This window comes from Engystomops pustulosus, chromosome 2 (assembly GCF_040894005.1).
Source record: "Engystomops pustulosus chromosome 2, aEngPut4.maternal, whole genome shotgun sequence".
Lineage (NCBI taxonomy): Eukaryota > Metazoa > Chordata > Amphibia > Anura > Leptodactylidae > Engystomops > Engystomops pustulosus.
The window spans coordinates 13,010,691-13,038,443 of record NC_092412.1 but is presented as its reverse complement, the minus strand read 5'-3'; the positions used below and the strand labels follow the sequence as shown (position 1 = coordinate 13,038,443).

Below are 27,753 nucleotides of genomic sequence, written 5' to 3'. Positions count from 1 at the left end.
CTCTCAGCATGCTCCAGGAGCACACACACATTGTACACATAGGCCCACATTTATCAAGCAATCTGTGCCAGTAAGTGTTTGCACCACAATTACATTGCGGCTGCCTTGTGCACACTGTAAGACGATGCACAATATGTTCTGGTGCATGTCTGCACTCGCCGGCAATTTTATGTCAGACACCCTTTAAACTGAGAAAACCAGAAAAAAAGTGGTTCATGCACTTTTGGCGCATTCACCATGAATAATCCCCCCACCATGCGGCTATATTTGAGCCCACTAAGTCTCCCTCCATGTGGGGTCCAGTATTTGCTATTAGTGAGGCGCGGCACAGTCCAGCGCCATCACTCCTCCCTCAGTCCAGTGACCTCCCCTCCAGTGTCTGGAGAATCCCCATCTGTCACATCACACATGTCATGGACACAATTGCTTCATATAGAGTTTGCTCTTAGTTCTTCTCATGTTTCCTCAGGTTCTATAGATCCAGGACTCCCAGAGGTTTCTCCTAAAGATGATCCTTTCCATCAATGATCCACCAGGGATCCGGGAGAAGGACAGAGAGCAGATGGCGGCCAGGATCCTGGAGCTCACCCTGGAGATGATCTCCTTGATAACCGGAGAGGTGAGAGTCTCCCAGGACACGGCTCTTATCTCTAGGAATAACAGCGGGAAATGACTGGAGAGGTGAAGGATTCTTAGGATCTATGTAGTGATCAGTGTCTCCCCATACACAGGATTACACAGTAGTGAAGAAGTCGTCTGGTGAGTGTGTGACCCCCCGTGTGTCAGGAGGATGGACCCAGAGCCCCATCACCGAGCCTCCACCTCATTCACTGATACATGAGCAGAAGATCCTAGAACTTACCACCAGGATCACTGAGCTGCTGAGCGGAGAGGTGAGCGCTGCCGGGAATGCTGGGACATTGTACAATAACACAAGGGAGGGGTCTGGGTGATGACTGTGTCATTGTGGGTGTCAGGTTCCTATAAGGTGTCAGGACGTCACTGTCTATTTCTCCATGGAGGAGTGGGAGTATATAGAAGGACACAAGGACCAGTACAAGGACATCATGATGGAGGACCACCAGCCCCTCACATCACCAGGTAAGAGGAGACCTTCCTGATTATAGAGGACAGAGCAGGTGTGAGGTCACCTCCTCCATCATCTCATCATCACATATAGACAATGTATCAGTCACTGTGTATATTTCCTATAGATGGATCCAGTCAGAGAAATCCACCAGAGAGATGTCCCAGTCCTAGAGATTCCCGATATATTACACAGGAACCAGAGAGATGTCCCAGTCCTGGAGATTCCCGAGATATTACACAGGAACCAGAGAGATGTCCCGGTCCTGGAGATTCTCACAACTGTCGAGTGGAACCAGAGGAGAATATCCCACTGGATCATCAGGTAGATGGAGCTGAGGTTCCTGTAAATCCTCTATGGATGGATGTAATGAAGCTACTTACCTTCTCCAGCAGCCGTGGGTGGAGGATCTATGGGATGACGATGTTGGTCACTGTGAAGTCCTGGTGTCAACCTCATGATCGGGTCACATCGGGTTATGCAGTAATATAACCGGAACATTGATGTTGATGTGTAAAATATTGGGATGAATGTGGATCCCGTCTCCTCCTGCAGGAGATTATTCCCCTTAGTTCCTGGTTCTGGAGGTTTCTGTCCATCACTTGGATATAAGAGAATCTCTGGATACATTTCCTTGTTTTCTCATGTCCCTCATGTTGGATCTTTCCAGGAAAGTTGTGGTGGAAGGAGGAGCGGAGAGGAAATCCCCTCATCAGTGACAGAGGAGGGTAAGAGCCTTTCATGTATCTTGTGGGTTATTCTTCCCTTATACATTGCAGGGAGAGGTCACATCCAGGGGAGGAGATGGAGATGACATAGACAGTTACAATTATACTGCACCCGGCTGTTCTCCGCTGTGATAAACGCGGCTCATAGTGTTTCTACCTTTTAACACAACTAATAGAAATCCTGAATCTTCTCACCTCCTCGTTATTGTTGTTACTAGGAAGAATTAATTTGCTGACAGGTAATTCCAGGATTTTTTTGAAACCAACGTAATAGTACGTCACATGTCGGGTCCCGGTACATGGAGAGGGCTCGCAGCATATCGCAGCAAAGGCTTACCGGTAACACCCGCGATTGGTGCCGGCACCGATCGTGGGTGTTTCCTTGCTGATCGCTTTGCCGGTGGCTTCAAAAAGACGGCGGCGCGCGGGCGCCGCCATCTTTCCGTGGATCGTCGCTCCCCGTGACGTCATCGGGGAGCGGCGATCCGTCGTCATGGTAGCTTCGGGTCACACGAAGACCCGAAGCTACTTCGGGTTAACCCATTCATTACCATGTGCTGTCAGCACATTGTAGTGTATGAGTAGTAAAATCCCCATATACTGCCATATTGTAGTATGGCAGTATATGATAGGATCGTACAGACACCCTAGGGTTAAAGTACCCTAGGGAGTCTGAAAAATAGTAAAAAATAAAAATTAAAAAAAAGTTAAAATAAAAATATTATAATAAAAAAAACTAAAAATTCAAATCACCCCCCTTTCCCTAGAACTGATATAAAAATAAATAAACAGTAAAAATCATAATCACATTAGGTATCGCCGCGTCTGAAAATGCCCAATCTATCAAAATATGATAACGGTTTTTCACTGCGTTTAACCCCGTAACGGAAAATCGCGCCCAAAGTCGAAAATGGCACTTTTTTGCCATTTAAAAAAAAAAAAAAATTCTATAAAAAGTGATTAAAAGGTCGTACAGTCCTAAAAATGATAACATTGTAAACGTAATCAAAATCCGCAAAAAACGACACCACCCACAGCTCCATACACCAAAGTATGAAAAAGTTATTAGCCCCAGAAGATGGCAAAATCCCCCCAAAATATTTTGTACAGGAGGTTTTAATTTTTTTAAATGTATGAAAACATTATAAAACCTATACAAATTTGTTATCCCCGTAATCGTACCGACCCAAAGAATAAAGTAGACCTGTCATTTGGGGCGCACAGTGAAATCCGTAAAATCCAAGCCCACAAGAATACGGCACAAATGCGTGTTTTTACCAATTTCACTGCATTTGGAATTTTTTTCCCGGTACACGGCATGGAATATTAAATACCACCATTTTGAAGTGTAATTTGTTACGCAGAAAACAAGCCGTCACACAGCTCTGGACATGGAAAAATAAAAAAGTTACAGATTTTTGAATGTGGGGAGTGAAAAATGAAAACGCAAAATCGAAAAAAGGGCCGCGGCGGGAAGGGGTTAAAAACTCTGTTCGCCTACAATAACAATATTTTGTGAAACTCAGACCATGAAATCTTGACTGGAGAGCGGAGTATAGTTTCCTTCCTAAGAAAATAAGTGGACACCACCTCAAAAAGAATTAGTAATAAATTAGATTAATTTTTAACCCTTTCTCTGCCAAATCCTCACAGGGTGGCACCTTTATGGTCAAGTATGTATGTGATATGGCTAAGCTTCTAGGAGCCATAATTTCAGGGTAAACTCATTAAAATCTCATCTTTTATATAAATCCAAAAATATCAGGGATTCAGAGGTATTCACATTTAAAGCGACTATTTAATATATCCAGTTCCCTGGCACTAAGACACACAATCATAAGAAGAAGAGATCGCAAGAGAAGACTCTCTTCTTTCAGATGGAAAAAAAAACCCCTGTGATTCTAGGTGCCAGGGATCCAAAGTTATAGGAAACGAAAAAGTATGGATCCAGGTCATGGAGATCTTATGAATTGGTATTTCTTTATTTGCACTCCGGTGACATCCAGGTATACAGAAGTAAATGTCTATGTGGTTCACCCACTCTTTTTCATGACATGTGTGAGTGCGTCCACCAGACCCTTTTGTGAGAAATCCACAGAGAGGGAAACGCCTACTTCCTGAGAAATCATGTGGAGACAATCACACCTGTATATATACAAAGACAACACATTATATAAATACATTATAATATTATAAAATCATATTAACAAAACACTAGGCGACAGGGCTTTTTTACTATGAGAACGGTCAATCTGTGGAATAGCTGAGCTCAGGCTCTGGTCACAGCAGGGACAGCAGAGAGCTACAAGAAGGGTCTAGATGCCTTTTTACACCTAAATAACATTGATTGTTGTGTTATATAGAATTGTTTCCCCTAAATCCTCATCCAATTCCTTCCTTTCCTTGGTTGAACTTGATGGACAAGTGTCTTTTTTCAACCGTAGAAACTATGAAACTATGAAACTACTGGGTTCCTAAAAGACAATTCACTGAATAGCATCGTAAATATTTCTGTATTGTAGTGTTACTATAACTTTCTAGGAATTTGGCTTCATATTGAACAATGCAGCGTCAGCTCCCTCTGGTGGATGACAACAAAATAGCAGTAGTAGATCTAGCAATAGATTACATCCTGTTCACATTAGCTCTTCAGGAACTGCATGAATCATGATTAGAGATTAGTATTAGCGTACTCGAAACGGCTCGAAGCATCTCACAGATAAACTTAATATTTACTTTGTCTGTTGCTAAATTGGATAATGATAACTAATGTTCATGTTGTTAACCCCCTCCTACCCAGAACAAGGAGCACACTTTCTCTCGGATTGTCATATATTTCTGGAACATTTTTTTTACATAAATTCATTCAATCCTCAACCTAGAACTTGTTTAAAATGTTATATGTAACACCAAAAACACACAAACATTCCTGAATAAAGCTTTAATTTTACACCATCCCTCCAATAATCCTATCTACGTTATAGCATTTTTACTCAAATTCTTATGAACTCATATTCTATTTAATAGGAAAATATATGGTTTGTTGGGATCAGTGTAATGCTTTATGAAGACAATTAGAATTGTTCCAGCGTAAGGTTTGAAAAAAAAGAGGTCAAAATCGTAAAGCTTTAATCCATATAGTTAAAAATATGCGTGCACATGAAAAAAGAAAAAAAATAGAGCGCGTCTGTTGATGTGTTTTAATTTTTTTAGTTCTTAATCATAACAGCAAGTCTAATGAATCACAAGGCAGCACCTAGGAAATTGAGTGGAAGGGGAGGGAAGATAATTTATCAGAGGTTGAGCTCTAAAAACATAAAATAAATACTGTATATACTTGAGTATAAGCCAAGTATTTAAGCACAAAAAATGTGCTGAAAAAACCTGTCTTATACTCGAGTCTGTGAAAAAAACCCTGTGTACTCCCCTTTGCGATGCCCCCCACAGTTCCTCCTTTGTCTTCATCTCCTGCTCTGTCTTCGGCTCCCTGCACGGTCCTGACGCATACACCGTGACATCCGCCGTGTATGGCGTGTGCTCAGGGACCCGGAGCTGGAGCTTCAGAAGAGCAAAATACTACCTGCGGGGGCGTCAGAAAGGTGAGTACAGAGTGTGTGGTTTTTTTTAATATAGGCATACTCCCCGTAGGGGTCTGCAGCTGTATACTATGGGGCAGGCACAAGCTGTATACTATGGGGCAGGCGCAAGCTGTATACTATGGGGCAGGCGCAAGCTGTATACTATGGGGCAGGCGCAAGCTGTATACTATGGGGCAGGCGCAAGCTGTATACTATGGGGCAGGCTATCTAGATACAAGGAGGGAAGGCGCAGGCTATATACTAAGGGACAGGGGCTGGCTAGATATTGGGGGGCAGGCAGCTGGCTGGATATTGGGGGGCAGGCGGCTGGCTGGATATTGGGGGGCAGGCGGCTGGCTGGATATTGGGGGGCAGGCAGCTGGCTGGATATTAGGGGGCAAGTGGCTGGCTAGATACTGGGTGGAGGCTGTGACCAATGCATTCTCACCCTAGGCTTATACTCGAGTCAATAGGTTTTCCCAGGTTTTGTGTTAAAATTAGTTACCTTGGCTTATACTTTGGTATAAACTTAGTTTAGTCCGCATTACACCAAGATTGTAGAAATTATTATAAGTAATTTACCTATTCCAATGCAGGATTCTATGCTCAAACTAGCATAGCATTATGAGCATGGGGGTAAGATTTTCTGCCAAAAGAGCTCAGACTTTGGGGAACATTTTGTCTCCCAACATGTACATTGCTAAAAATATGTCCAAAGTTACATAGCTCCACCACAATGGGAACTATACATGTGGACATGTCAGGTGGGGAATTTGTAAAAATATGACCAAAACCACCAACTTGACAAGTTTTAACATAGGCAAAACTTACAGTATTGGAAAATGTCAGATCACTGACAGTCATCACATGGTATGTCTTGTTAGTTGTAACTTTATGCTGGTTTCAGTGTGTTGGATGCACCGTATGTAAAACACAGACACAGAATGTATGAACACAGAGGTGCATCCACAAGCACTAGCTCTGACAATATTTGGGTCACAATTTAAACAAAATATAACTAATTTATCCAAACACTTCCAAAAATGTACATGGGGGATCCCTTGCACAAATGTTTGTTTACATCATTGAATATTGTACCAATGCCAAAAGAGAGGGGGAGATTGGAGAAGAGCAGTGCTCACCCATGAAGTGTGCTGGATTGTAATCCTCAATACGAGTGACCCACATTAATAAGCAATCTGCACTCATGTGTTCAATTTATTTCCTTTGTCCATGTTAAGTTTTAAAAAAACGAGAAGAGGAAAATATGGCTGATAGACACTGTGGAATCTTGTACGTGTGTAGAGGTGTAGTGCAGCCCTTCCAGGAGCTGTGAAGTTTCATTAACCTAGAGCATTCCTGCTACCATAACCTGCCAGTGGCACACCATAAGAAAACTTTTTTTTTACAGCCCATCTGGGCTGTAAAAAAACCACATCTGGTTACCTGGTAAACTTGTTTATATAGTTTTCTAGGACTGTTTGGTACGGCTCTATTGTGAGATGGGAATCTCTGGTTAGACAAACCTCTTATGTCTAGTTCTTTTTGTCCATAGATGACTGTATGTTACATATACATTGCTTTATGTCTGTTTGTAACGGAGGAAAATACTGATTTCTTGGTTATATTTTCCAGGAGATGAAAGTACAAGAGGTTCCCATGGACGTCCCCCCTCATCTCCTTGTGGTGAAGTAGAAGATAATCCGTCACATCTTTCCACAGAGGAGGGAAATCATGGAGAGAAGAGGACGTTTTCATGTACAATATGTCTAAAGCGTTTTACCAGGAAATCAAGTCTTTCTAAACATTTGAAAACTCACCCAGGAGAGAAGCCGTTCACATGTACTGAATGTGGAATATGTTTTAATGAGAAATCAGATTTTCAAAGACATCAAAGAACTCACACAGGAGAGAAACCATTTTCATGTCCAGAATGTGGAAAATGTTTTAATAACAAATCAACTCTTACTACACATGAGAGACTTCATACTAGAGAGAAACCATTTCCATGTACGGAGTGTAAAAAATGTTATAGTCAGAAGTGGAGACTTGTTAAACATCAGAGAATTCATAATGGAGGGAATCGATTTTCATGTAGTGAGTGTGGAAAATGTTTTAGCAAGAAATCAGATTTTCAAAGACACCTAAGAACTCACACAGGAGAAAAACCATTTGCATGTACTGAATGTGGAATATGTTTTAGTGAGAAATGGCGTCTTGTTCAACATCAGAGAATTCACACAGGGGAGAAACCATTTCCATGTACTGAATGTGGAAAATCTTTTCGTCAGTTTGCAGGCCTTATTCAACATCAAAAAATCCACACAGGGGAGAAGCCATTTTCATGTAGTGAATGTGGAAAATGTTTTACTCACAAATCACATCTTATTGAACACCAGAGAACTCACACAGGGGAGAAACCATTTTCATGTCCTGAATGTGGGAAATCTTTTACTCAGAAATCATATCTTGTTAGACATCGGAGAATTCACACGGGGGAGAAGCCATATTCATGCCCTGAATGTGGAAAATGTTTTAACTTGAAATCAAATCTTGTTATACATCAGCGAATTCACACAGGAGCAAAACCATTTTCATGTCCTGAATGTGGAAAATGTTATACCACAAAATCATATCTTGCTGTACATCGGAGAATTCACATAGGACAGAAACCATTCTCATAGAACAGGGAAAATCCAGCAGTACGCCACAGTAATTCAGTGAAGTCTTGATATATTTTTTTCACCACATGATGATATCAATGTTTCTACTACAGTGTTTTTCAAGAGTGTAAAAAACACATACATAGTGCAGATATATACAACCCTGTAATAAGTGGGTTGTTCCTGCGATCTGCCCTATCCTGGCATTACCTGGCAAGATTTAGAGTATAAAGTTAAAGAAATGCTTATGTAATTAAATGTAAAATAAATGGTAATAAAATAAAAACAAGATGACTATACATACAGTAAAGAAAAGGAAAACAGCACTGGAGTCTTTCTTAAGGTTGAGAAACGCTCCAGTGTGTAGGAGCTGAAACGTTGCATAGATACGTAGGAAAAAAAAGGACTTTACATTTTTTAAATTTTGGAATGCCCCCGCAATGTCCTGTATTGAATTTGTTAAATCTATATACATACAGGAGGAGGAGGGTGGGGAGCTCCCGGGGTGAGGAGGAGGGTGGGAAGCTCCCGGGGTGAGGAGGAGGGTGGGAAGCCCCCTGGGCGAGGATGAGGGTGGGAAGCCCCCTGGGCAAGGAGGAGGGTAGGGTGGTACCATCACAGTATGCGTGAAATGGTGACAACATTTGCAGTTTAGTTTGAGTTCCCTGCAGTGAGAGGGACAGCCTTCTGCTATGGACTTCCTGTCTGCCCAGCCAAGATCTGAAGAAACAAGCTGTTAGTCACAAGAAAGAAGAGAAAACTTGAATCTTCTCTTCAGTAATTGACTCATGGCTGTAAAAAAAAAATCGCTGTAATTAAGGTACAACACCTCGGTGGTAATTTTGGGTGATATGGGGAGAACTTTTAACCCTTTACTACAGGTATTACTGGTGTGAGGGGTAAGACTCTGGCGATAACTAGGAGAACACTGCAGAAAAATAACCAATGGTGAACTTTGAAAAAAAAGTTGCAAAGAAAGAAAAACCAAGGCAAAACAAAGGCACAAGTGCTCTATAATCTCTTTCTTTTATAAAACTGTATTTGATTATGTAAAGCCTGAATAAAATATATTTGGTATCACTGTATATACTCGTGTATAAGGCAAGTTTTCCAGCACAAAAATGTGCTTAAAAACCTCACCGACGCTTCTATCTTTTCTATGCTGTAGTAGCCAGCAGACGCGCGTCAATGCAATGTGCGTGTGGACACGTCTCTGCCGGTTTATAGAGCAGAGAGAAGACCGAAGAGGAGCTGTGCCAAAGATCGAAAGGGTGAGTATGTAAGTTTTATTTTTTTGTATATGCTTGGCAAACTGGCTGTATACTACAAGGGGGCTGGCAGGCTGTATACTACTTAGGGCTGGCTGTATAGTACATGGGGCTGGCAGGCTGTATACTACATGGGGCTGGCAGGCTGTATACTACTTAGGGCTGGCTGTATAGTACATGGGGCTGGCAGGCTGTATACTACATGGGGCTGGCAGGCTGTATAGTACATGGGGCTGGCAGGCTGTATACTACATGGGGCTGGCAGGCTGTATACTACTTAGGGCTGGCTGTATAGTACATGGGGCTGGCAGGCTATATACTATGTGGGGCTGGCTGGCTGTATACTACATGGGGCTGGCAGGCAGTATACTGCATGGGGCTGTCTGGCTGTATTCTACATGGGGCTGGCAGGCAGTATACTGCATGGGGCTGTCTGGCTATATACTACATGGGGCATGCAGGCTGTATACTACATGGGGCTGGCAGGCTATATACTACAGGGTCTGGCTGTATACTACATGGGGCTGGCTGTATACTACATGGGGCTGGCAGGCTATACTATATACTACATGGGGGCTGGCTGGCTGTATACTACATGGGGGCAGGCTGGCTGTATACTACATGGGGCTGGCAGGCTATATACTACAGGGTCTGGCTGTATACTACATGGGGCTGGCTGTATACTACATGGGGCTGGCAGGCTATACTATATACTACATGGGGGCTGGCTGGCTGTATACTACATGGGGGCAGGCTGGCTGTATACTACATGGGGCTGGCAGGCTATATACTACAGGGTCTGGCTGTATACTACATGGGGCTGGCTGTATACTACATGGGGCTGGCAGGCTATACTATATACTACATGGGGGTTGGCTGGCTGTATACTACATGGGGGCAGGCTGGCTGTATACTACATGGGGCTGGCAGGCTATATACTACAGGGTCTGGCTGTATACTACATGGGGCTGGCTGTATACTACATGGGGCTGGCAGGCTATACTATATACTACATGGGGGCTGGCTGGCTGTATACTACATGGGGGCAGGCTGGCTGTATACTACATGGGGCTGGCAGGCTATATACTACACGGGGCTGGCAGGCTGTATAATATAGGGGGCTTGCTGGGTATATACTACATGGTATATCTATTGTTCCCCCGTAGCTTGTATCCGTCTGTGCAAAAGGTTCATCCACATGAGCAGCAATAAGTCGGTTATGTGCTAGATTGAGGCTTGTCCTCTCCTGCAATGGACCTTGTTAACATGTTTTCTCAATGAATTAAATATTCCAGTTGCAATTCTTTATTCATCACATAGTGGAATGTGTTGAGAACATAAATGAATACCAAAATAAATATTCAATGTCACCGGTGATTTCGCGATCCATGTATCGGATCGCGGGTGCACCTGTGTTCCCTCCCGTGGCGTGGCCTGGAGTCGCAGGTGCCACCCTGGAGTCGCAGGTGCCCCCGCGGGTGCACCCGTGCTCCGATATGTGCTGCCTTGTTCCCTTTGCCTGTACTCTCTTCTCCAGCCTCCTGGCTCCTCTCGGGTCCCGGCGTCTGGTCCGCACACCTCCTTCCTTCCAGGCCACGTGCTCCCGCTTCTAGGGCGTGCACGCCTGACTCTTTTAAAGGGCCAGTGTCCTCCTTATTGGCGGTGGCATCGCGGCTCTGCTGTATAGCCTGGCAACTCCCACCATCCCCTGCCGGATCTTCAGATCATTCTACTGAGCATTTCCAGACGACAATCCTGTGGCGGTCCTGTAATCCTGTGGCGGCACGGTTATCCTAGTGGCGGTCCGGTATCCTAGTGGTCTTCTGAGGTCCAGCCAGCCGTCCATCCGAGGTCCTGCCATCCCGAGGTCCTACCTTCCCGTGGTCCTGTCTTCCCGAGGTCCTGCCTTCCCGTGGTCCTGCCTTCCTGTTTTCCTGCCTTCCCGTGGTCCTGCCTGCCCTGTGTCCCTACCTTGGCTGCCACCGCTGGCCTAGTCACACCCGTAGAGCGACCTGGTGTCTCCCCGCCGCAGCAAGACCATCCCACTTTGCGGCGGGCTCCTCTTAGACTCCACTCTCGGGTTGCGGCTGGCATCGTTATCCCCCGCGGTGGTCCAGGGAGTCCACTGACTTTAGTCCCAAGGGACTATTTCCACAGTCCCAGTTCACCACCAAACGCATTAAGTCGACATTTGTTTTTTCTTTGCTCACTGGAGAGGCCCTGACCTGGGCTACCATTCTATGGGAGAGTGGAGATACAGACATGGCAACCTATACCACATTCCTGGCTAAAATCCGGTCCGAGTTCGAACAACCTCAAGTCCGGCCTCCACGCCTGCCCTGCTTGGTCCCATTGTCCCCAGTGTCTCCACAGCTTCCCAGAGTTGCTCCAGTGGCGCCCAAGCCTCTGCAGCTTCCCAGAGCTACTCCAGCGGCGCCCAAGCCTCCGCAGATTCCCAGAGCTGCTCCAGCGGCGTCCAAGCCTCCGCAGCTTCCCAGAGCTGCTCCAGCGGCGCCTCAGCCTCCGCAGCTTCCCAGAGCTGCTCCAGCGGCGCCTCAGCCTCTGCAGCTTCCCAGAGCTGCTCCAGCAGCGCCTCAACCTCCGCAGCTTCCCAGAGCTGCTCCAGCGGCGCCTCAGCCTCCGCAGCTGCTCCAGTGTCTCTGCAGCTTCCCACAGCTGCTCCAGTGTCTCTGCAGCTTCCCGCAGCTGCTCCAGTTGCTCCGCAGCTTCCCACAGCTGCTCCAGTGACTCTGCAGCTTCCCATAGCTGCTCCAGTGACTCCGCAGCTTGCCAGTGCTGCTCCAGTGACTCCGCAGCTTGCCAGTGCTGCTCCAGTGGTGCCCCAGCCTCTGCAGCTTACCAGTGCTGCTCCAGTGGCACCCCTGCCTCCCCAGCTTGTCAGTGCTGCTCCAGCAGCTCTCCAGAAGTCGCCTCAGCCTCCGCAGCTTGCCAGTGCTGCTCCGGCTTTTTCAGAAGCTGCTACGGTGAGGCCGCTCCAGAGTCTCCACCGGCCTCCCCTGAGGCCGCTCCAGAGTCTCCACCGGCCTCCCCTGAAGCCGCTCCGGTGTGCCAAGAGCCGACCCAGCCTGCGGCTTTACAAGTCTTCTCGGTGCCTGCTCTCCTCTTAAGGTGTCACCAAGAAGAATTGGTGGAGGCAAAGAAGGAAGAACAGCGGGCTGAAGAAGATAAGAGGGGCCCTAAAGGGGTGGGGGGTACTGTCACCGGTGATCCCGAGAACCATGTATCGGATCGCAGATGCACCCGTGTTTCCTCCCGTGGTGCAGCCCTGGCCCGGTCTGGAGTCACAGGTGCCCCAGCGATCCATGTTTCGGATCGTGGGTGCACCCGTGCTCTGATATGTGCTGCCCTGCTCCCCTCGCCTGTACTCACCTCTCCAAGCTCCTGGCTCCGCTCGGGTCCCGGCGTGTGGTCCGTGTGCCTCCTTCCTTCCAGGCCGCGTGCTCCCGCTGCTATGGCGCTGGCATCACGGCTCTGCTATATAGCCTGGCCCAGCATCCCCTGACGGATCTTTAGGTCATTCTACTGAAGAGAAAGCCTCCCCGAGCGTTTCCAGACGCCTCCGTGATTCTTAAGTGTTTCCAGAGGACAATCCTGTGGCAGCCCTGTAATCCTGTGACGATCCTATATTCCTGTGGCGGTCCTGTAATCTTGTGGCGGTCCGGTTATCCTAGTGGCGGTCCGGTATCCTAGTGGTCTTCCGAGGTCCTGCCAGCCGTCCATCCGAGGTCCTGCCAGCCGTCCATCCGGGGTCCTGCCATCCAGAGGTCCTGCCTTCCCGTGGTCCTGCCTGCCCCGTATCCCTACCATGGCTGCCACCGCAGTCCTAGTCGCACCCGTGGAGCGATCTGGTGGCTCCCCGCCGCAGCAAGACCATCCCGCTTTGCGGCGGGCTCTGGCGAAGACCAGGAGTCCACTTAGACTCCGCTCCCGGGTTGCTGCTGGCATCGTTATCCCCGTGGTGAACCAGGGAGTCCACTGACTTCAGTCCCAAGGGACTATTCCCATAGACTGTGACATTCAACAAAGGTCTGAATTTGGAAAATCTAATTTCAGGCTGAACCAACTTCAGTGGGAATGACACAGAGAAAATGAGGCTCAGCAGTGTGTGTGGCCTCCCTGTGCCTGTATGACGTCCCCACAACACCTGGGCATGCTCCTGATGAGACTAGTAGTGTGTGTGTGGCCTCCCTGTGCCTGTATGACATCCTCACACCTGGGCATGCTCCTGATGTGAGACTAGTAGTGTGTGTGTGGCCTCCATGTGCCAGTATGACGTCCCCACAACACCTGGGCATGCTCCTGATGTGAGACTAGTAGTGTGTGTGTGGCCTCCCTGTGGCTGTATGACGTCCCCACAACACCTGGGCATGCTCCTGATGAGACTAGTAGTGTGTGTGTGGCCTCCCTGTGCCTGTATGACATCCTCACACCTGGGCATGCTCCTAATGTGAGACTAGTAGTGTGTGTGTGGCCTCCATGTGCATGTATGATGTCCCCACAACACCTGGGCATGCTCCTGGTGAGACTAGTAGTTTGTGTGTGGCCTCCATGTGCCTGTATGACATCCCCACAACACCTGGGCATGCTCCTGATGAGACTAGTAGTGTGTGTGTGGCCTCCCTGTGCCTGTATGACATCCCCACACCTGGGCATGCTCCTGATGTGAGACTAGTAGTGTGTGTGTGGCCTCCATGTGCCAGTATGACGTCCCCACAACACCTGGGCATGCTCCTGATGTGAGACTAGTAGTGCGTGTGTGGCCTCCCTGTGCCTGTATGACCTCCCTACTATGCCTGGGTCTGCTTCTGATAAGGGAACAGATGCTCTCCTAATAAATCTCCTCCCATATCTAGAGTAACTGGCTGCCGACGTAGGACAAAATAGATTAGCAGCCTGTTGCCGCATTAGGACAAAACATTTCATCCTCTGGATCTTGCTGACACGGTCTGTGTACCAGCGTGGTCCACAGAAGGAGACCGGTTGTTACATACAGCATGTTCCATACTGGGTCTGCCCGACATGGAGATCTAGCACAATTGGTGCAGCCCAAGGAGAAAGACAGGGCTCCCTCTGCCACTCCTCCCGCCACCCGCAACCTGATTTTGGGGGGTTGCCATAGCAGCTGGAGGTCTGAAGAAGACTTCCATGTCTGACATGTATGTGGTGGACTATTAAGCCCAGTCCAAGGCAAACTGTGAGTAAATCACTGACAGATACAATGCATTGCAGTACAAAAATAATGCAGTCTATTTTATGGTCAAGGTACTCCCTGTGTAGGAAAAAAAAAGTATTTTAAGAAATAAATAAAAATTAAAAAATACCACAAAATCACTGATTCCTTTATACAATTCCATTTTCATTATTATATAAAATGATGAAACCCGCACCATGTCTGTCGGGGCCTACCAAATATACAATTTTTGTACCCGTATTGTGAAGGGTATTAAACACTAATTAAAAATTGCTACTTTAGTGCTACCTACCTCCCAAAAAAATGAAAGTCAGTTATATAAAGTGTGGAAATGGAAGGAAAATAGCTCTCACCCGCTGAGATTCTTCATGAGGAAACTTCCCAAACGGCAGCTCGGATCCCACGTGACCAACGTGCAAAACAAGAAACAATATGAAGAAATGGTCCAGCGCTTGTGTTTGGAAAAAATACTTCAGGCTTTTTATTTAGTATCCATAGAAAGGTATTGACATCACATAAACCCTAGCACTGTGTCCTAGCAGTGGACTTCAATGTCCAGCCTACTGACGAAGCCGTTTGGCGAAACGTGCGTCGAGGCTGGGACCTTGATGCTGGTGACCGGCACACACCATCTAACTCTGCACCAAAGGAAAGGTAAAAAAATACATACATTGCTTAGATAGTGATTTCACAGCGATAAGGAAAATAGTAAGATAGTGGTGCAATCTAACCTCTGTTTGGCCGGGCAAGTAAGGATGCAATAAGTATTTTATATTCACCAGCTAAGGTCTCTCCCGTTTAGTGCATTAAGTTTTTAATCTTTCTACACTTTTCTACCTTTTCTATGTTTTTAAAACAAATGTTCTTGCTGTCCCCCCTGAGACTTTTTTCCAGATAATCCCATGGCATTGCTTAAACTAAGTGAAAGAACCCATGTTTTGTATCTTTTAAAGTTAAATTCTAAATAAAAGATAACTTTTAATACTCTACTGCCACCTAGCGTCGTTTAGTTATAGGTGTAATCGGAAGGATTATACAGGCGGTCCCCTACTTAAGGACACCCGACTTACAGACAACCCATAGTTACAGACGGACCCCTCTGCCCACTGTGACCTCTGGTGAAGCTCTCTGGATGCTTTACTATAGTCCCAGACTGCAATGATCAGCTGTAAGATGTCTGTAATGAAGCTTTATTGATAATTCTTGGTCCAATTACACCAAAAATTTTGAAACTCCAATTGTCACTGGGGCAAAAGAAAAAAAATTGTCTAGAACTTCCATTATAAAATATACAGTTTCGACTTACATACAAATTCAACTTAAGAACAAACCTCCAGACCCTATCTTGTATGTAACCCGGGGACTGCCTGTAATTGTGGTATAGAGAGATTTTCCTGTGCTAGTGGACATAGATATGTCTAGAAGAGGATAATTCCTCATTGTGGTAAAATACTAAATAAAAAGCCTGAAGTATTTTTTCCAAACACAAGCGCTGGACCATTTCTTCATATTGTTTCCTCCCAAAAAAATGTTACATAGCTTATACGGCTGAAAAAGGCACACATCCCTCAAGTTCAACCAAGGAAGGGAAGGGATTGGATGAGGAAGGGATTTAGGGGAAACTCTATATAACATAACAATCAATGTTATTTAGGCGTAAAAAGGCATCTAGACCCTTCTTGAAGCTCTCTGCTGTGACCAGCGCCTGAGGCAGGCTATTCCACAGATTGACAGTTCTCATTGTTAAAAAAATGGCCAATGGCCTCTGGTGATTAAACCTTGTTTTCTCCAGGTGGAGACAGTCTTTTTATTTATAGATTTAACCTGGAACAACTTTCCACCATATTTTTTAGTATGGACCATTCATTTATTTATATAAAACATGTCCCCTCTTTTGTGGCTCTCGTTGAACCCTCTCCAGCTCCAGAGCCTCCTTTTTATGGACTGGAGCCCAGAACTGGACGGCATCTTGCAGGTGAGGCGGAACCAATGCCTTGTACAGGGGTAATATTACATCCCTATCCCCAGAGTCCAGATCTCTACTGATACATGACAAGATCCTACTAGCTTTAGAGGCAGCTGATTGACATTGCATGCTGTTATTCAATTTATGATCTACTAGTACCCCCAGGTCCTTCTCAACAAGGGACTTACAGGCCCGTAATTGCCTGGCAAAACTCTAGAGCCTTTTTTAAAAATATTAGCACAACATTTGCCTTGTGCCCAGGGCAGCCATCAGGAAATTCGGGGCCCCATACAGCAAAAGTGTCTGGGCCCCAACACACCCCAAAACCGAACAAGCCTCCTGCCCCCCGCAGTGACCTTTCACAAACAGGGTTTGAGGCCTGTTGCTACGACAAGGCACACTCTTCTGGCCCCAGCCACAAAATATATTTACAAAAAGGAAAAGGCTGCTCCGGTCTTCTTCTCGTTCTCTTGCGCGCGCCTTCTTCTCCTGCAGACAGTGTGTGATCCCGCGAGACCTGTGACCCAGCACTGGATCTCGCGGGATCACACAGCCAGCCCAGGAGGAAGCGCGCAGAGACCGACGCGACGCTGGCGGCAGGGTAAGCATGAAAGAACTGTACGCAGCGCACTGCGCACTTAACCCCTTCACGACTTGGCCTTTTTTAGTTTTTTCACTTCCATTTTTCACTCCCCACCTTCAAAAATCTATAACTTTTTTATTTTTCCACATAAAGAGCTGTGTTATGGCTTATTTTCTGCGTAACAAATTGCACTTTGCAGTGACGGTATTCAATATTCCATGGCGCGTACTGGGAAGCGGGAAAAAAATTACAAATGCAGTGAAAATGGTGAAAAAACACATTTGCAACACTTTCATGTGGGCTTGGATTTTACAGCTTTCACTGTGTGCCACAAATGACATGTCTAATTTATTCTTTGGGTCGGTACGATCACATGGATACCAAATTTGTATAGGTTTTATAATGTTTTCATACATTTAAAAAAATTAAAACCTCCTGTACAAAATTTTTTTTTGGATTTTGCCAACTTCTGGCGGCAATAACTTTTTCATACTTTGGTGTACGGAGCTGTGGGTGGTGTCATTTTTTGCGACTTTTGATGTCGTTTTCATTGCTATCATTTTTAGGACTGTGCAACCTTTTGATCACTTTTTATTAATTTTTTTATATTTTCCAAAATGGCAAAAAAATGTCATTTTTGACTTTGGACGCTATTTTCCGTTACGAGGTTAAACGCAGTGAAAAACCGTAATTATATTTTGATAGATCGGACATTTTTGGATGCGGCGATACCTAATGTGTTTATGATTTTTACTGTTTATTAATATTAATATCAGTTCTAGGGAAAGGGGGGTGATTTGAATTTTTAGGTTTTTTTATTATAATTTTTTTTTTTTAAACTTTTTTTTACTTTTACTATTTTTCAGACTCCCTAGGGTACTTTAACCCTAAGTTGTCTGATCGATCCTACCATATGCTGCCATACTGCAATATGGCAGTATATGGGGATTTTACTCCTCATTCATTACAATGTGCTGATAGCACATTGTAATGAATGGGTTAAAACGAGACTGCTTCGGGCCTTCGTGAGACCCGAAGCTGTCATGGCAACGGATCACCGCTCCCCGTGACGTCATCGGGGAGCGGTGATCCACGGCAAGATGGCGGCCTCCGGCAGCATTGCCGGCGGCGATCTCCGTGAAAGCACCCGCGATCGGTGCTAGCACTGATCGCGGGTGTTACCGGTAAGCCTTTGCTGCAATATGCAGCAAAGACTTACCGGCTATGGAGAGGGCTCGGCCCGCGAGCCCTCTCCATGTACCGGGACCCGGCGCGCGCCGTACTAGTACGGCGGGCGTCGGGAAGGGGTTAACCAGCGGCCCCCGGCGCCTCCACCCCACACATATTGTGCAGCACAGACCGCACAGTCTGCGGCCCACCGGCCGGGCCCCCCCCCCCCCCCCTAGTGTCTTAGAGTCCGGGCCCCATAGGGCAGTACCAGTTGTACTGCCCTATCGGCGGCCCTGCTTGTGCCAGTCACTTGGCACCACACCAGGCATTAGGGAACTTGAAGAACTCTGGGGTGTAACCCATCTGGTCCAGGAGCCTTGTAAACATTGATTTTATTGAGCTTAGATTGGATCAGATTGGATCATGTCTACATTCAGCCCACTAGCACCACCCACATCAGAAGTTCTTTCTTCTATCGTATAAACGGAGCTAAAAAACCCATTAAGTATCTCCGCCTTCTCTTGGTCTCCAGTCACCGAACCTGTTCTGACCCAAAAAAAAAAGTTATCTCCTCTCAGAATAAAGTACCGTATATACTCGAGTATAAGCCGAGTTTTTAAAGAAAAAAAATGTGCTGAAAAACCTCACCTTGGCTTATACTCGAGTCAAGAAAAAAATAAACTTACATACTCACCTCTCGAAGCCCCCCGGCAGGTCTACTATACAGCCATGCTCCGACACGGAGCCAATACCAGAGCATGGCTGTATAGAAGAAGACCTGCCGGGGGGCGTCGGAAGGTGAATACGCTGTATAAAACATTTGTAAATTTAGTATCACTGTGATTGTACCAAACCAAAGAATAATGTAGACATATCATTAAGGGCGCACAGTGAAAGTCATAAAAAACTGATCCCACAAGGAAGTGATGTAAATGCATTTTTTTGCTCATTTTACCACATTTTGGATTTTTTTTTTCTAGCTATGGAGTGTGTATGTGTGTCATGTATCTCTTCTTTTTGGTCCATACGTCTCGTGGCCCCCAAACCCTTTGACCCCTAAAGACTCCTCTGTCTCATCCAGAGCCCCGTACATTCATATCACATTCCCCTCATAACAGGCAATCACCGCCCCTCCTACACTGGTCACATGATCTAATGACAAAATCGCAGGTCCTTCATCCACCAATTTTCCTCTATGCACAGGAACACACTGCTGCTTCCTGTCCTCCCGGAAGACCCCACCCCTCCAGTGACACCACACTCCCACGGTCACATGACTAGTGGATAGAGAGCAGTAGGCCCAGCCCCCTAAGTGACATCACACTCCTGGGTCACATGACTAGTGGATAGTGAGCAGGAGGAAGTGTGTGTGAGAGTGTCCTGTACTGAGTAGAGAAGAGGTAAGTGACCAGAGGAGGGACTACAACTCCCAGCATGCTCCAGGAGCACACACACTATATGGAGGGACTACAACTCCCAGCATGCTCCAGGAGCACACACACTATATGGAGGGACTACAACTCCCAGCATGCTCCAGGAGCACACACTATATGGAGGGACTACAACTCCCAGCATGCTCCAGGAGCGCACACACTATATGGAGGGACTACAACTCCCAGCATGCTCCAGGAGCACACACACTTTTTAGAGGGACTACAACTCCCAGTATGCTCCAGGAGAACACACACTATGTGGAGGGACTACAACTCCCAGCATGCTCCAGGAGCACACATTATATGCAGGGACTACAACTCCCATCATGATCCAGGAGCACACACATTGTACACAGGGGGCAATATCTGAGCCCCCAAAGTCTCCCTCCATGTGGGGTCCAGTATGTGCTATTAGTGAGGAGTGGCACAGTCCAGCGCCATCCCTCCTCCCTCAGTCCAGTGACCTCCCCTCCAGTGTCTGGAGAATCCCCATCTGTCACATCACACATGTCATGGACACAATTGCTTCATATAGAGTTTGCTCTTAGTTCTTGTCATGTTTCCTCAGGTTCTATAGATCCAGGACTCCCAGAGGTTTCTCCTAAAGATGATCCTTTCCATCAATGATCCACCAGGGATCCGGGAGAAGGACAGAGACCAGATGGCGGCCAGGATCCTGGAGCTCACCCTGGAGATGATCTCCTTGATAACCGGAGAGGTGAGAGTCTCCCAGGACACGGCTCTTATCTCTAGGAATAACAGCGGGAAATGACTGGAGAGGTGAAGGATTCTTAGGATCTATGTAGTGATCAGTGTCTCCCCATACACAGGATTACACAGTAGTGAAGAAGTCGTCTGGTGAGTGTGTGACCCCCCATGTGTCAGGAGGATGGACCCAGAGCCCCATCACCGAGCCTCCACCTCATTCACTGATACATGAGCAGAAGATCCTAGAACTTACCTCCAGGATCACTGAGCTGCTGAGCGGAGAGGTGAGCGCTGCCGGGAATGCTGGGACATTGTACAATAACACAAGGGAGGGGTCTGGGTGATGACTGTGTCATTGTGGGTGTCAGGTTCCTATAAGGTGTCAGGACGTCACTGTCTATTTCTCCATGGAGGAGTGGGAGTATATAGAAGGACACAAGGACCAGTACAAGGACATCATGATGGAGGACCACCAGCCCCTCACATCACCAGGTAAGAGGAGACCTTCCTGATTATAGAGGACAGAGCAGGTGTGAGGTCACCTCCTCCATCATCTCATCATCACATATAGACAATGTATCAGTCACTGTGTATATTTCCTATAGATGGATCCAGTCAGAGAAATCCACCAGAGAGATGTCCCAGTCCTGGAGATTCCCGAGATATTACACAGGAACCAGAGAGATGTCCCAGTCCTGGAGATTCCCGAGATATTAAAGAGGAACCAGAGAGATGTCCCAGTCCCCAATATTTCCATGTTGTTAAAGAAGAACCAGAAGAATACATCCCACTGGATCATCAGGTAGGTGGAGCTGAGGTTCCTGTAAATCCTCTATAGATTGATGTAATGAAGCTACTGACCTTTACCTTCTCCAGCAGCAGTGGGTGGAGGGTCTATGGGATGATGTTGTAGGTTCAAGTTACAAATAGTTCTATTAAAGATTGTCGTAAGTAGAATCTATGGGATGGAACGTTCTGTCCAGAGCAGGAGAAGTGAATAATATAAGCCCTGGTGTTTGCAGGTGAGGATTGTATCACATTTCCTTGTTTTCTCAGGTCCCTCATGTTGGATCTTTCCAGGAAAGTTGTGGTGGAAGGAGGAGCGGAGAGGAAATCCCCTCATCAGTGACAGAGGAGGGTAAGAGCCTTTCATGTATCTTGTGGGTTATTCTTCCCTTATACATTGCAGGGAGAGGTCACATCCAGGGGAGGAGATGGAGATGACATAGACACCGGCTCATCTGTCTCCGGTCTCCTCCTCCAGTCAGTCAGATTAGTTTGGATGATAAGAGCATTTCTTATATTTTGCTGTGTGAGGAGATAATTCCTACATATGCCCTCTCTTCTCCCTGGAGTCTCTTAGTGAGTACATGTGTGCAGCCAGCTCCTTAGAGATACCAGAGGTTGAATTATCATTGGAGCTCCAATCATAACCTGGATTTTCTCTCCTTCGTTCACTGTTACTTGCACCCCCCAGATGCTGGAATTTCAGTGTTGGCACATGAGTGGGTTTTGAGTTGTAGTTTAGGCTCTCAGTCTCTATAGGGTCGACCATCACTGACATGAGATAACAGACTTTCTTAAAGTTGTTAAACATTGGTTGAGGGGTTTTGTTTCTATAATAGAGTATTTTTGCTATTATTTAGGGTTAGCAGGGCCCTCTAAATGTGAGCCTTGGCAATTTGCAATCAGGGAAAGGGGGGCACAATTTTTTAAATTACTACTATTATTATTTATTTACTATTAATAACATGTTGGTAGTTTTCTATCCATAGATAACTGTACGATAATGACTTTACTAGTGCTTGTAAAAGAAAAGGAAACCTTTGATATTGTATTTCGTGACTATTTTTCAGGAGATGAAAGTACAAGAGGTCCCCATGGACGTCCCCCCTCATCTCCTTGTGGTGAAGTAGAAGATAATCAGTCACATCTTTCCACAGAGGAGGGAAATCATGGAGAGAAGAGGCAGTTTTCATGTCCGAAATGTGAGAAGTGTTTTACTTTGAAATCAAGTCTCATTAAACATCAGAGAATTCACACAGTAGAGAAGCCATATTCATGTCCTGAATATGGAAATTTTATTAGTGAGAAATCAAGTCTTGTTCAACATCAGAGAACTCACACAGGAGATACGCCATTTCCGTGCCCTGAATGTGGAATTTCTTTTAGCGGGAAATCAAGTCTTGTTCAACATCAGAAAATTCACACAGGGGAGAGACCATTTTCATGCACTGAATGTGGAAAATGTTTTAGCAGGAAATCACTTCTCGTATTGCATCAGAGAATTCACACAGGCGAGAAGCCATTCTCATGTCCTGAATGTGGAAAATGCTTTAGTAGGAAATCGCTTCTCATTTCACATCAGAGAATTCACACAGGAGAGAAACCATTTTCGTGTACTGAATGTGGAAACTTTTTTAGTGAGAAATTTAGTCTCATTCAACATCAGAGAATTCACACAGGGGAGAAACCATTTCCATGTAATGAATGTGGAAAATGTTTTAGTCAGTTATCGGGTCTTATTCAGCATCAGAATATCCACACAGGGGAGAAGCCATTTACATGTAGGGAATGTGGGAAATGTTTTCGTCAGTCATCAAATCTGGTTCAACATCAGAAAATCCACACAGGAGATAAGCCATTTTTATGTACTGAATGTGGAAAATGTTTTCGAAAGAAAGGGAACCTTTGTAGACATCAGAGAATTCACACAGAAGAGAAGCCATTTTCATGTCCAGAATGTGGAAAATATTTTGCCATGAAATCATATCTTGTTAGACATCAGAGAATTCACACAGGAGAGAAGCCATTCTCAAAGAAAATAAAGAACGCAGCATCGTGCTTTAGTAATTCAGTGAATTCCTGATATCATATTCGGAGATTATAATTCCAGAATACATCTATATTGTGGATACATAACTTACAAATTTTTCTTTTTACATTTCATCAAAACTGGAACAGAGTATTGAATCCTCAGTGTCTAAGGTTATTAATGCGCATGCCCAGGATGCCAAGAAACCTACACACAAATGTATTAGGGACTTGTTTATGAAGATCCATGAGGAGAGCAGGACTGTATGGTGTGTCCGGCAAGTACTAACGCACATACGCAGGTTACCTGACTAAAGCTGCGACTGTTCTCTTTGTCGGAAAGTAATTCCAATGGACGTACTGAACACACTAAAAGGTGTATGTATGAATTAAACAAATGATCATGTGGAACACAGTACTGAATTCCAAACCACATAAAATTCATCCATCATAACCTGAGGAAATGGCTGGATGGGTAAACAAATCAAATCTTCAAAAATAGCCATACAAATATTGGCATATACGTTGGGCCTCATTATAGCCCATGACTACTCTTCTCCTGATTATAAAAATCCTCTATATAATTATGCCATAATACCACCTCAAGTAGTGTAACATTGAATCAGTGTAGCTACAGCTTTCATGTGAAGGCCATTGAGGCTTGTTGGGGAACACCAGTGAACAAACAGCACTGTGGAACCCAAGGGACCCGCAGAATAGCTCAGTGATGGTGAAGGCAAAGTGTAGTGCACCTTGAAGAAGCCGTCCTCTGTGTAAGGTCCTCTGTGCAGGGGCAGGATCTTGCGTGAGGAGAGGGCTGTCGGTGGGTGACGTTGGGTTAGAGCAGGCTGTGGCTCCACTGAGGAGCATATTTTTAAGAATGATGTTTTTGGCTTCCTACATAATTCTGAGCTTTGACACAAAGGTATTGCTCGCAAAAGGAGTTTAAGAGCTACAAATATGTAATGTTACATTACATATTATGCAATAGATTACCTTCACGGGTTATATTGTAATCAATTTCTTTCAAATAAATGTTGGATTTTGTTCATGAAAATCGCCTAATGTAAATTGTGTACAAAAAAAGTATTGAGATCATTCAGAATGCGATAATATGATTAAATATGAATGTATTTTTTTCTCAAGAATAAATGTTTAATGAATGTTGTTCTTGGAAAAAGAAAAGACATCTGCTATAAATGCGCCCTAACTAGAAATTGTCAAATTTGTTAAAATTCGGTTCGTCCCGATTCGCCAATTTTTTTTTTAAAAATTTGGAATCGACCCAAATCGAATCATGACGAATCACATTAAAAACCAGGTATTTCCTGGCTGCAGAGAGCCTGTAGGGTGTTGTAGAACATTGTGCCATGCTCAAATATACTAAAACACAGCATTGTTTGAAGACCAAACCACGCTCCCTATGCATGACACGCACATGACAGCCGCGGCTCTTAGAATCGCTTCACTCTTCACTTCCACGTGCACTTACAGAGGCCAACTTCCAAGGTAACATCTGTGCTTGCTCAAAAGGACTGAGCTGAGGGCCAATATCCCACTATAACATCAGAGAGTGCACTCTTTACACTGACATCAGATGATTCCATAGATTACGACAGAACCTGTTCTGTTATACGTGGATACATGTAGAGTGGAGAGGCTGTCGGCAGTAATTCTGCATTGACGTCACTGATAATTTTGCCCTTTGTTTCATCCGTCAGTGTCCACTTTCAATCAGTCAATAATCCATCATTATCGCTAAAGCCAAAACAGGAGTTGATCCAAAACAGAGATGACCAGTAAATGGGATACTTGCATGTCCTCTGTGTTCTGTATCCACTCCTGCTTTTGGCTATCAATACTGAAGCTGACAGATGAAATGAAGGGGAAAACTAAACATAGTGGCAACAGCATAGAGTGATGGAGGGTGAAAAGAGCATTATGGAAATCACAGGGTGTTCCAGGGAAACATCAGTAGGCCGCAGAGTGGCACAATGATATAGTGTGGAGGTGGGTTACAATTCCAGTCCCTGATAAAGATAGTAGGAGGCAGATGGTGCAACTGGCAGCAGATGTGTGGCATCAGGCGGGTGGCAGCATCAGAATAGTGGCTGAGGCAGGTAGTTAGAACCCCAACTCATTTCTCAACGTTTGTGCGTCATGGCTGATCTAATGTGATGCATTAGGCATTGGTGAGTTAAAATCCTGGCTGATCCAAGCCTGATTCATCTTGACAAAGGTCAGTCTCTCCACATTACGGGTGGACAAGCAGGTTCTCCTTGAGGTCACGATGGGCCCCGCCGCACTGAACACGCGCTCTGATGCCACACTACTGGCCGGGCAGGAAAGCTTCTCTACTGCAAACTCCGCAAGTTACGGCCACACATCAAGTTTGGCTGCCCAGTAGTCCATGGGATCCTCTACCTGCTGCGGTAAAGTGCTGTCCAAGTAGGCCACCACTTGCTGGTGCAGGATCTGTTCCATGTCCTGCTGCTGGTGGTGGCTACCCTCCTCACTAGGCAGTGAAGGAAGTTGCTCATTAAGGAATCCAGACTTAAGCTGCTGCTGATGGAGCTGCTACTGCTCCTACCCCCCCAGCTCCCCACAGCAGCCGTGGCAGTAGTACTTGAGCGATGACTGCCAGGAATCCCCCGGTCAGACCTGACAGAGGATGGACAATGGTGCACATAGGCAGCAGTGTGCACAGTATTTCTCTATAGTATGCCAGTTGTTTCTCCCTCTCAGCAGCTGGAAAAAAGTCACCCATTTTTGCTCGGTAGCGAGGGTCCAAGAGGGTGGAGAGCCAAAAGTCATCCCTATGCTGGATTTTGACTATTCGGCTGTCACTAGTTAAGCAAAGCAGCATGATGCGGGCCATCTGCGCAAGTGACTTCCTCATCTTCTACCACCTATGGATGCTCCTCCTCTTCCTCTCCTGTCAGTATAAAAACCACCAATTTCACCAGACTACTTGTGCTCCAATGTCCTCCTCCAGTTCAGCGCCCACTGGACTCATGTGGCCATGAGATGTAGTTTCCACTTCTCCAGTGCCCTGACCAGACAGATTTTGCAGCATCTGTTCCAGGACATGAAGCAGTGGAATGACGTTATTTATCCCGCAGTCCTGGAAACTGACAAAAACATGGCCTCTTCAAAGGGCCTGAGCAAATGGCAGGTGTTTCGCATGAGCTGCTAGTGGCTGCCATAAAAGTTACACAGGGGAGTACTACGGTCCGCTTGCATCATCAAAAAAATCATTAACCCCCGCGTCCCAAAATGCCCGATCTATTAAAATATAAAAACGGTTACGGGCAGCGATGACCTCCGAGACGGGAAATGGCGCCCAAATGTCCGAAATGCGACTTTTACACCTTATTACATGACATAAAAAATGTAATTAAAAACAAACAAAATGTCGCACAGACCTCAAAATGGTAGCAATGAAAACGTTGTCTCATTTAGCAAAAAATGACCCCTCACACATCTCCGTGCACCAAAGTATGAAAAAGTTATTAGCTTCAGAAGATGGTGAATTTTTTTTTTCTTTTTTGTACACATTCATTTACTTTTTGAAAATGTATTAAAACACAATAAAACCTGTATAAATTTGGTATCACTGCGATCGTACCGAACCAAAGAATAAAGTAAACTTGTTATTTGGAGTGCAGAGTGAAAGTCGTAAAAACTGAACCCACAAGAACGTGACGCACACACGTTTTTTAAAAATTTTCCACAATTGGAATTTTATCCCGGATTCCCACTACATGGCAGGGAATAATAAATAACATCACGGAAAAGTAAAATTTGTTACGCACAAAATAAGCCCTCACACAGCTCTGTACACGGAAAAATGAAAAAGTTATTTTTAAGGGGTTAATGGCTTTTCTCTGTTCATACAGGTGGTCTAACATATGGAGGCTGGAATTCCAACGGGTGGAAACATCGCATATCAGACTATGTTGGGGGAGGCTGTTCTGGCGCTACAACTCGAGGAGGGTGTGCTTGGCTTTGTAAGAATGGCTGAAGTGCGTGCACAGTGTCCTGGCCATTTTTAGAATGTCTTGCAGATGGGTGTAAGACTTTAGGAACTTATTGACAACCAGATTGAACACGTGCGCCATGCAGGGCGCATGGACCATCCCTCCTCGTTGCAGCGCGGACACCATGTTCCTCCCATTGTCTGTCGCCATGGTTCCGATTTTTTGTTGTTGCGGAGAAAGCCACACATTGATTTCTTCTTGCATGACGTGGAGCAGTTCCTCCCCTGTGTGACTTCACCCAGGCAAACCAGGTGTAGAACTGCGTGACACCGCTGTGCCCTACACATGTGGTATGATGGAGCAGCACTTGTGGAGGCTGAGGTGGTGCTGGAAAAGGAGGAGGAGGAGGCGGACACTGGCGCAGGAGCAGCAGTTTGACAACATGGAGGAGAAAGCGCCGTCTCTTGTGAAAGTTGTTGGTGTGGCTGGGCGGGAAGCACATTCACCCAGTGGGCCGTAAAGGACATATACTGGCCCAGACCATAATTACAGCTCCATATGTA

At 45.6% G+C, this 27,753-nt stretch overlaps 2 protein-coding genes across 5 annotated transcripts in view; one reads left to right on the top strand and one right to left on the bottom strand.

The window, feature by feature from the left end:
- The window catches only part of LOC140119790 (uncharacterized), an 822,703-nt gene that overhangs the window by 531,343 nt on the left and 263,607 nt on the right, over window positions 1-27,753 (bottom strand). The window lies entirely within an intron of this gene.
- On the top strand, window positions 385-24,316 carry LOC140116937 (uncharacterized). The gene is made up of 12 exons (XM_072133367.1): window positions 385-619; window positions 732-893; window positions 978-1,101; window positions 1,215-1,411; window positions 1,758-1,815; window positions 7,029-8,074; window positions 20,272-20,406; window positions 20,519-20,680; window positions 20,765-20,888; window positions 21,002-21,198; window positions 21,453-21,534; window positions 22,253-24,316. The coding sequence occupies exons 1-12, from the start codon at window positions 509-511 to the stop codon at window positions 23,263-23,265; spliced, it is 3,411 nt and encodes a 1,136-aa protein (XP_071989468.1). The 5' UTR covers window positions 385-508; the 3' UTR covers window positions 23,266-24,316.

Bases quoted from the DNA above. Each gene is read 5' to 3' on its own strand.
- LOC140116937 (XM_072133367.1), top strand. From the start codon at position 509: ATGATCCTTTCCATCAATGATCCACCAGGGATCCGGGAGAAGGACAGA. The intron at 1,816-7,028 runs GTAAGAGCCTTT...TATATTTTCCAG, and splicing joins CTCATCAGTGACAGAGGAGG to GAGATGAAAGTACAAGAGGT. The intron at 21,199-21,452 runs GTAGGTGGAGCT...TTGTTTTCTCAG, and splicing joins ACATCCCACTGGATCATCAG to GTCCCTCATGTTGGATCTTT.